This window comes from Schistocerca piceifrons, chromosome 1, assembly GCF_021461385.2.
Source record: "Schistocerca piceifrons isolate TAMUIC-IGC-003096 chromosome 1, iqSchPice1.1, whole genome shotgun sequence".
Taxonomy (NCBI): Eukaryota; Metazoa; Arthropoda; class Insecta; order Orthoptera; family Acrididae; genus Schistocerca; species Schistocerca piceifrons.
The window spans coordinates 834,461,547-834,472,641 of NC_060138.1; the positions used below are offsets into that span (position 1 = coordinate 834,461,547).

General features: G+C 40.9%; 1 protein-coding gene across 1 annotated transcript in view; it reads left to right on the forward strand.

The window, feature by feature from the left end:
- The window catches only part of LOC124775471 (E3 ubiquitin-protein ligase TRIM37-like), a 201,349-nt gene extending 191,018 nt beyond the window's left edge, over nucleotides 1-10,331 (forward strand). Inside the window, exons 10-11 of the mRNA XM_047250307.1 lie at nucleotides 9,797-10,040; nucleotides 10,128-10,331. Coding sequence (XP_047106263.1) covers nucleotides 9,797-10,040; nucleotides 10,128-10,331 — 448 coding nt within the window. The remainder of the gene's footprint in view (nucleotides 1-9,796; nucleotides 10,041-10,127) is intronic.
- The last annotated feature ends 764 nt before the right edge of the window (nucleotides 10,332-11,095 follow it).

Genomic DNA, 11,095 nt, shown 5'->3' on the forward strand with positions numbered 1-11,095 from the left:
CAGCAATATGACACATTTCACCTTCTGGAGGTGTGTAATGGGCAGAAATTCTGCCTCATAATCTCTATATGTAAAAGGCTGATTGACTCATTACCAAGCCCAAACCACTAAGGATGTTGTTGTTGTTGTTGTTGTTGTGGTCTTCAGTCCTGAGACTGGTTTGATGCAGCTCTCCATGCTACTCTATCCTGTGCAAGCTTTTTCATCTCCCAGTACCTACTGCAACCTACATCCTTCTGAATCTGCTTAGTGTATTCATCTCTTGGTCTCCCTCTACCACTAAGGATAGAAACTTGAAATTTGCAGAGGGTGTTGATCTTATACTGTAGGTGTTGTTTATGAAGGGATTTTTTGAAATTCTATCCCTAAAGGATGTGAAATAGGAGATGAAGAGTTTTGTGAAAATATGTTGCTATTAAGGCAATTTTGAAGATAGAATTACAAAAATTGGTACTTGGCATATTGGTCAGAAATTTAAAAAAATATTATGTATTTTGGCATTTGTGGAATTTCAACCCCGAAGAGGTGCAGTAGGGGATGAAGGATTTTTGGAAAAATTTTGAAGCTAGAACCACAAATGTTGATATCTTGACTTTTCAATCAGAAATAAAAAATACACATGCTTCAGCATTTTTGGAAATTCAACCACTAAGGTGGTTCAGTAGGTGATGATGAGTTTGATGAAAATCTGTCATTATGAAAGCGTTTCTACAGGTAAATATATGCAAATTTGTATTTCATGTCTCAGTTAGAAATACAAAAATGTGTGTTTCAGTATTTTTGGAAATTCAATCCTAAAGGGCATGAAATAGGGGATGACAGTTCAAACCACTGGGTACAAAAACTTTAAATTTTGAGAGGGTGTTGATGTTATACAGTTGGCATCATTTAAGAAGGGATTTTTCAAAATTCTGCTCCTAAGGGGTTGAAATAGGGGATGAAGGGTTTTTTAAAAATGTCACTGTTAAGGCAGTTTTGAAGACAGAACTACGAAAACCAGTATTTCGCTTCTTGATCAGAAATTAAAAAAAAAATATGTGCTTCTTTGTTTTTGGAAATTCAACAGCAAAGGGGGGTGAAATAAGGGATGCAAAGTTTTATAAAAGCCCAAGGCAATTTTTATTTGGGCTCTCACTCAGAAATAAAAACATGTTTCATCTTTTTTTTTTAAAAAAAAAAAAAAAAAAAAAAAAAAAAATCTCCAAGGATGAGAAATAGGGGAGGAAAGTTTTTATGCAATTATTTCATTATGGAATCATTTACTTCACTCCCTTAAGAGTTTAAATTCAAAAACACCAAAACATATTCTTTTTTTATTTCTAAGCGAGAAGCCAAATACTAATTTTCATATATTTATCTTCAAAAATGCTTTTGTAATGAATCACTTCCACAAAACTTGTCATCCCTTTTTGACCCCCTTAGGTGCTGAAATTTCTAAATCACTGAAACACTTAACATTTCTAATCAAGAACCCAAATACAAATTTTCATAGATTTAGATTTAGAAATACTGTCTTAATGAAATATTTTCATAGCTCTGTTCATTTCCTATTTCATCCTCTTAGAGACTTATTTTCCAAAAACACTGAAACACCTATTTCTTTCTTTTTTTAAAAAATTTCTAACTGTGGAAGTTAAATATCAGCTTCCTTAGATTTAATTGGCACTTCAGTAGTTCTTTGACAATACTTCAGTAGTTCTTTAATAATGCTTTTTTGCTCAAATAAACTTTGATACCCTATTTTACTCCCTTAGGAGTTTAATTTCTAGGAATTCTGAAACACATATTTTATTTGTGATCAAGAAACCAATTATCAATTTTTGTAGTTCTAACTACCAGAATCAATTTTTTGCACAGTGTGTAGATTTAGACGTGAGAAATTGGTGTAACAGCATACAAATCCAATTAAAGAAAAAGAAAAAAAAGTCTGTTCAGACCATATAGTCTATGTGGGGAAGCAACGGGCATTAAGCTCGTTTAGCATTAAATGAAGCAGCAGGCAGGGTCACCAATATTCTCAAATATTTGCTCAAGATGCTTTTATTTATAGGAAAGTATACTCACTTAGTGAATGTAAGGAAATGTAGAATCACTTTGGCAGTACTTCTACTTGGTGTACTGCATGATAGCTCTCTTGACAGGACTATTTATCATCATGCATGGAAATGAGAGACATCCTACCCAGAATCCTTTCCACCCTGCTGAAGTGGTATCCTGCTGCTCACCTGGTTCATCCTTATGTCACTCCCTCTTCCAATCACTTGCCACAGGGATCGTATCCCTGCCAGAGACTGAGGTGCAAGACCTGCCGAATTCACCATGCAGCATATTCTGCTCAAGTCCTTTCATAGACTTATCCTATTTCATCAGGGACAGGGTCGCCTGTGAAAACACCATGCTGCAATTTCTGCACAACATATGTGGGCATTACCAGGAATCAGGGGGGTTGCAAAGTTTTCATTCTTTTTCGTCTGCCTGTTGATTACTCAATCCTTCTAAGTGATTCACATTTGACTAGAACTTTCCTCGCCATATCTGTATTCTCTAGTGGCTCTCTTACATCCTAAACCTCATGTCATCCATACATTGTTACTGTCTCATCCTTTACATCTGTTTTATCTCTCCTGAATTTGCTGACTGTATCTCTTCCTATATTTTTCTCCTTGTCTTTGTTACATGCACACATCACTACCCCAACCAGAAGGATGAGTATGGCTCTTGCAACACCCTGTAGTTTCACTGTAGCGTACACTATCTTATGAACCACTCAGCCAAATCGCAGTTAAACTATCAATTACTACATTTCATCTTGAAATTGACCTACCACTCCTCACAAATTGCTCCCATCATAAGCTTATGTGTACTATTTCTTCCCCCCTGTATGACAACAAATAATGCCCAATTGAATTCCTTGGCATCACAGAATTATCCTATAGCCCTCAGCACAATTTTTTCTGGGCTTCTCATTCCCCAAACCTGTACCCTATTACTCATATTCCCTTTACAACCATTAAATGCTTCCATTTGTCCATTTCATGCATCTACTTCATACTGTATTCTTCTTTCCCGAGTGACATCCCATCTCAAATGGACCCCTGCCCCATCTATCACAAAAGTATCCCTATTCCTAGCTAAAACCCCATCCCACAACCTGTTCCATAAATGCTGTCTAAACCATTGAATCCATCCAACAATCTAACCATAAAAGTTCCCTTCTCTGGATCACAGCTCTCCTTTCACAGTGGCCTTCAAATTTTCAAATTTCGTCAGTCTCTATTCCTCACAAACCTAATACTGAACAAAACTGCATGGTGCAAGCATCCCAGAACAACCTGTGCTCCCTCTTCAAAATACTTTTACTGTGCAGTTCCCACTACCAACACTATATCTCCCAAATTTAAACATTTGCCCTCCAATACCTGGAAGAACAGTCCAAACACCACCTTCAAAATTACCAGATATATTGACATCCTACTTCTGCTTCAAAGGACTACTATTCAACAGCACCTATCCTACCCTTAGTGAACTTCTTCATCAATCCCTAATAGCATTCAGACCCTGCCTTGCTGGTCTTTTTCATTTGCCACAAACCAGCCCCTCAATATTCCACAAGATCCAGAGCTGAAGTAAATCCAAAAGACTGTTGTCAACATAAAAAACCTCAACCCTACATACACTTCAGTCTTATTCAAAGGCTTCACCTTAAGCCCCACATCCAAGTTCATGCTGGACTCATCAAAGACCTACTCTCCTCCCAATGCCTAAAGTAGAAACACTTCTTTGCTTTTAGACCCTCCATCCAAAGTCAACCTAATCGTAACATTGAACCTAGCATTTCCCATTTCATACCACTAAAATCATGATGTCAACAACCTAACTATCCCTGGTCACCTTTCATGAATTCTTTATCTCCATTTTGGCCTCAGTGTTCTCCCCAGGTCCTTTCCCAAGAACACAGATATCTCTCTCATCAGAACAAAGTACAGTCATTTGCAACCTCAGCATAGGGCCTCACTTAATCATACTCCCTGCAGATAAAGGTTCACCAGTGTCATGATGAGTTGCAGTGACTACTTGAAAGAAGGTTTCTGTCAACAGTCTATCTCCTCCATTCTCAAGCTCTGCCATAGTGATCCCATCCCAGCAGTTCAACATAACCTCCAATCCTTACTCAAGTAAGACCACCCCAGAATCTTTCTCCTATTTACATCTCCATCCTCACCCTAATGACCCACTGACACCAGTATTCTACATTTCTTATTTGTTTTCAGACATATGCTTTATGGGTCTTTTTCCTAATTTTGACCAGTTCTCGTTTCTGTAAGAATTTGGGACACTTTGTTTAAAAATGCTATACAACCAAAACATGGAGAAAGATACTGTATTAATTCCAAATTTAATCAATGATGAGTTGCTGTATTGAGAGCAGTTGAAAAGAATGTGTGGACTGACAGGAAAAAGACATCAGCAGAGAAGAAATTAGGAGAATCCTGGAGATTTTTTTCAGAGACTGAACTGAGTTTTCAGAATGAAACTTATGACATGCATGTAAAAGGAACTTTACAGTTGTATGCATTGATAGTTCTGACTAGTAGCAGTGAGACATTGACTTTTAATACAGAAAATGCCCAAAACTGAGGATTACTCAACAATCAATGGAGAGGTGCATGATGAGGAATAATAGGAGAGTTGGGAAAAGAAACCAATGACCTTGGAGCTCTATTGGAAAGAAGATGTAGTTGTGATCATAATGATAAGGAATGGAAGTGGGTAGGACATGTAGCCAGTCAAATGAATGGTAGATGGAAGAAAGAAGTCCTTTGTTTGATTCCGAAAGATAAGAAAAGACCAAAGTAATGATATAATTTGAGGTTTATAGATGACGGGAGAAAACTTACAGGAGCAACACGGATGTGACTAACTGAAGTAATGTTGCATGTTAAAGTCTGGAAGAGGCTCTTCACATGGGAAAAATATATCTAAAAACAAAGATGATGTGACTTACCAAACGAAAGCGCTGGCACGTCGATAGACACACAAACAAACACAAATATACACACAAAATTCTAGCTTTCGCAACCAATGGTTGCTTCGTCAGGAAAGAGGGAAGGAGAGGGAAAGACGAAAGGATGTGGGTTTTGAAGGAGAGCGTAAGGAGTCATTCCAATCCCGGGAGCAGAAAGACTTACCTTAGGGGGAAAAAAGGATGGGTATACACTCGCACACACACACATATCCATCCACACATATACAGACACAAGCAGACATATTAAAAGGCAAAGAGTTTGGGCAGAGATGTCAGTCAAGGCGGAAGTGCAGAGGCAAAGATGTTGTTGAATGACAGGTGAGGTATGAGTGGCGGCAACTTGAAATTAGCGGAGATTGAGGCCTGGTGGATAACGGGAAGAGAGGATATATTGAAGAGCAAGTTCTTATCTCCAGAGTTCAGATAGGTTGGTGTTAGTGGGAAGTATCCAGATAACCCAGATGGTGTAACACTGCCAAGATGTGCTGGCCGTGCACCAAGGCATGTTTAGCCACAGGGTGATCCTCATTACCAACAAACACTGTCAGCCTGTGTCCATTCATGTGAATGGACAGTTTGTTGCTGGTCATTCCCACATAGAATGCGTCACAGTGTAGGCAGGTCAGTTGGTAAATCACGTGGATGCTTTCACACGTGGCTCTGCCTTTGATCGTGTACACCTTCCGGGTTACAGGACTGGAGTAGGTGGTGGTGGGAGGGTGCATGGGACAGGTTTTACACCGGGGGCAGTTACAAGGGTAGGAGCCAGAGGGTAGGGAAGAAGGTTTGGGGATTTCATAGGGATGAACTAAGAGGTTACGAAGGTTAGGTGGACAGCGGAAAGACACTCTTGGTGGAGTGGGGAGGATTTCATGAAGGATGGATCTCATTTCAGGGCAGGATTTGAGGAAGTCGTATCCCTGCTGGAGAGCCACATTCAGAGTCTGATCCAGTCCCGGAAAGTATCTTGGCACAAGTGGGGCACTTTTGTGGTTCTTCTGTGGGAGTTTCTGGGTTTGAGAGGATGAGGAAGTGGCTCTGGTTATTCGCTTCTGTACCAGGTCGGGAGGGTAGTTGTGGGATGCAAAAGCTGTTGTCAGGTTGTTGGTGTAATGGTTCAGGGATTCTGGACTGGAGCAGATTCGTTTGCCACAAAGACCTAGGCTGTAGGGAAGGGACCGTTTGATGTGGAATGGGTGGCAGCTGTCATAATGGAGGTACTGTTGCTTGTTGGTGGGTTTGATGTGGACAGACGTGTGAAGCTGGCCATTGGACAGGTGGAGGTCAACCTCAAGGAAAGTGGCATGGGATTTGGAGTAGGACCAGGTGAATCTGATGGAACCAAAGGAGTTGAGGTTGGAGAGGAAATTCTGGAGTTCTTCTTCACTGTGAGTCCAGATCATGAAGATGTCATCAATAAATCTGTACCAAACTTTGGGTTGGCAGGCCTGGGTAACCAAGAAGACTTCCTCTAAGCGACCCATGAATAGGTTGGCGTATGAGGGGGCCATCGTGGTACCCATGGCTGTTCCCTTTAATTGTTGGTATGTCTGGCCTTCAAAAGTGAAGTTGTTGTGGGTTGGATGAAGCTGGCTAAGGTAATGAGGAAAGAGGTTTTAGGTAGAGTGGCAGGTGATCGGCACGAAAGGAAGTGCTCCATCGCAGCGAGGCCCTGGATGTGCGGGATATTTGTGTATAAGGAAGTGGCATCAATGGTTACAAGGATGGTTTCTGGGGGTAACAGATTGGGTAAGGATTCCAGGCGTTCGAGAAAGTGGTTGGTGTCTTTGATGAAGGATGGGAGATTGCATGTAATGGGTTGAAGGTGTTGATCTACGTAGGCAGAGATACGTTCTGTGGGGGCTTGGTAACCAGCTACAATGGGGCGGCCGGGATAATTGGGTTTGTGAATTTTAGGAAGAAGGTAGAAGGTAGGGGTGCGGGGTGTCGGTGGGGTTAGGAGGTTGATGGAGTCAGGTGAAAGGTTTTGTAGGGGGCCTAAGGTTCTGAGGATTCCTTGAAGCTCCGCCTGGACATCAGGAATGGGATTACCTTGGCAAACTTTGTATGTGGTGTTGTCTGAAAGCTAACGCAGTCCCTCAGCCACATACTCCCGACGATCAAGTACCACGGTCGTGGAACCCTTGTCCGCCGGAAGAATGACGATGGATCGGTCAGCCTTCAGATCATGGATAGCCTGGGCTTCAGCAGTGGTGATGTTGGGAGTAGGATTAAGGTTTTTTAAGAAGGATTGAGAGGCAAGGCTGGAAGTCAGAAATTCCTGGAAGGTTTGGAGAGGGTGATTTTGAGGAAGAGGAGGTGGGTCCCGCTGTGACGGAGGACGGAACTGTTCCAGGCAGGGTTCAGTTTGGATAGTGTCTTGGGGAGTTGGATCATTAGGAGTAGGATTAGGATCATTTTTCTTCGTGGCAAAGTGATATTTCCAGCAGAGAGTATGAGTGTAGGACAGTAAATCTTTGACGAGGGCTGTTTGGTTGAATCTGGGAGTGGGGCTGAAGGTGAGGCCTTTGGATAGGACAGAGGTTTCGGATTGGGAGAGAGGTTTGGAGGAAAGGTTAACTACTGAATTAGGGTGTTGTGGTTCCAGATTGTGTTGATTGGAATTTTGAGGTTTTGGAGGGAGTGGAGCTGGAAGTGGGAGATTGAGTAGATGGGAGAGACTGGGTTTGTGTGCAATGAGAGGAGGTTGAGGTTTGCTGGAAAGGTTGTGAAGAGTGAGTGAGTTGCCTTTCCGGAGGTGGGAAACCAGGAGATTGGATAGTTTTTTGAGGTGAAGGGTGGCATGCTGTTCTAATTTGCGGTTGGCCTGTAGGAGGATGCTCTGAACAGCCGTTGTGGATGTGGGAGAGGAAAGATTGAGGACTTTTATTAAGGATAGGAGTTGACGGGTGTGTTCATTGGCTGAGTTGATGTGTAGGAGAAGGATTAGGTGGGTGAGGGCAATGGATTGTTCAGTTTGGAACTGGTATAGGGGCTGATGGAAAGAAGGGTTGCAGCCAGAGATGGGAACTTTAAGTGTGAGGACTTTGGGGGTAATGCCAAATGTCAGACAAGCCTGAGAAAATAAAATATGCGAGCGTAATCTGGCTAGGGTGAAGGCATGTTTGCGGAGGGAATGTAAATAAAACTTAATGGGATCATTGTGGGGCTGTTGTGAGGGTGACATGGTATTAGAAGGTGAAAAGTGTAACATGAGGCTGAAATGAAAATGAAAATAAAAATATATGCGAAGAGATAAAGGTGAACTAGAAAGTAACTGGAGATCTGTTGTGAAGAAAGGTGAAAAGTGTTGGTTAAAGCTGGGCTATGTTGATCCTGTGGTGAACTTGGGTTGGTAGACAACGATGTGCACAAAGGTTAGGTGGTTGTGTTGCCGCCAAAACACGTTAAAGGATGGAGAAATTTGGGAAAATTTCGAAAAAACTGCGTGTAAATGTATTAAAAGGAGTGGTTTTGTGGTGGCAGATTATGAAAATGAGGCTTTCATCTTTCCCTCTCCTTCCCTCTTTCCTGACGAAGCAACCGTTGGTTGCGAAAGCTAGAATTTTGTGTGTATATTTGTGTTTGTTTGTGTGTCTATCGACGTGCCAGCGCTTTCGTTTGGTAAGTCACATCATCTTTGTTTTTAGATATATATCACACACACACACACACACACACACACACACACACACACACACACACACCAAACGAAAGGGTTGGTATGTTGATAGACACACACACACACACACACCAAACGAAAGGGTTGGTATGTTGATAGACACACAAACAAACACAAAATTCAAGCTTTCGCAATCCTTCATCAGGAAAGAGGGAAGGAGAGGGAAAGACGAAAGGATGTGGGTTTTAAGGGAGAGGGTAAGGAGTCATTCCAGTGCCGGGAGCGGAAAAACTTACCTTATGGGGAAAAAGGGACAGGTATGCACTCGCGCACACACACACACACACATATCCATCCTTCCCTCTTTCCTGATGAAGCAACCGTGGGTTGCAAAAGCTTAAATTTTGTGTGTGTGTTTGTGTTTGTTAGTGTCTCTATCAACATACCAACGCTTTCATTTGGTAAGTTACATCATCTTTGTTTTTAGATATATTTTTCCCACGTGGAATGTTTACACACATACACACACACACACACACACACACACACACACACACACACACACACCTTTTGTTCCATAGATCTACAGTGAGGAAATCCTCAATGATGTTGAACGTGCATAAAACAAGAATACATAATACATTTTCCCAAAAAAAAGGAGAGATGGGCTAATGTTGTAATTGTGTGTTCCATTGGTCAGATTCATGATAAACACTGTTATGTGTAAAGTGACAACTGAACAATCGTAGAACGCTAATTTAAAAAGAAAAGGAAAATGTGAAAAAAAATTATATGGCAACAGGTTATTTTGTAAATGAATAATTATTTGTGTTAAAGAATTCCTCTATGTAGAAGGAGTTGTTAATGTGAAATTCTTTAATCTACATTTGAAAACACTTTTGCTATGTGTCAGACCTTTATTCCTGCATGACGTCCTCATGCAGGCTCCAAAACTGTCTCAAAATACAATTTGAAAACCACTAGACACAACAAATCATTGTAAATGAACTGAAATGACCATTAACTTGCTTATTCTTTCTTCATGAGGAGCTAAATCCACCATCAGATAGAAATGTTGTGTTGTGATTCATATATTTTAACTGCAATACTTATTATCAGTACATGTCACTGTCTGGATTGTTTTGTAGAAATGATGATAACGTTCAAAACAGACTGCCAGAAGAAAGTAATAAACTGCCTAAGGGGAACCATTTAAATGAAGTCAGCACCACTGGAAATAGTTCAACTGTGCCAAAGCTGTCAGTTTTCAAAATGACAGATTCAGTTCCAATCACTTTGAGAAACTGTGATGAATTTCTGTCATTGGATTTGCCTGTGAACTTGATAAGCATGACAGAGAGAGTGTCCAGTAACAGCAGCACAGATTCAGAGGTAATTTCTCATTACTAAAGTTATTATAATTGTGTGTATCAATATAATATAATAAACTAAACTGAAAGTGTGAAATTTGATTATTAGGAGCTGAGTGACAACGATGGATTTAGTGATATTAGTGACCACATCAGTGCACACGCTGGAAGACCAGAAGGCAATATCAACAATGAAAATGATATAGATGATGAAACCATGTCAGGTACCAGTATTAATTATTTATTCATATTCGATGAGTCAGTTTTCTGTTCAAAAGAACCACATCTCATAATTTATCAGCATCAGTATTAATTTTGTATTCATTAATTATTTGATGAGTCAATTTTCTGTTCAAAAGAACCATCTCTCATAACTAAATATGCTTTTCTTTTTTTCTTTCTGAAAGACACAATGACATGCCAAAATATTATGACCACCTGCTTAATGGTGTGTCTGTCCACCACCAGTATGCAATACCTCTGCAATTCTGCATGGCATGGGTTCGATAAGTCCTTGGTGGGTTTTTGGAGGTGTGTGACACCAGATGTCAATGTGTAAGTGATGCAGTTCTTGTAAATTATGGGCTGGTGGTTTACAGCCCCAGAGCTGCTGCCCAATAGTGGCTCAGATGTTCTCCATCAGGTTTAGAGCAAATAAAAATTTTGTGGCCAAGACATCAATATGAATTCACTGTCACGCCTCCCAAACCACTGCAGCATGATTCTGGCCTTGTGATATGGACAGTTATCCTGCTGAAAGAAATCATTGCCATCAGGGAAAACATCAAGCATGAAGGGATGCAGATGGTTTGCGATAATGCTCAGTTAGTACACAGCTGTCCCAATGCCTTCAGTTACTACCAAAGGGCCCTTGGATGTCCAGGTGAATACCAGCCCCTACCGGCTTGCGTCATTGGTGCAGTGCATGTTTCAAGCAGATTTTCATCTGGATGACAGTGATCCAGACACGACCATCAATCTAGTGTAACAAGAAAGGCAATTCATCCAACCAGGTGACATGTTTCTGTTGATCCACAATCCAATCTACTTGTCCCATGCTCAGTGCAATAGTAACTA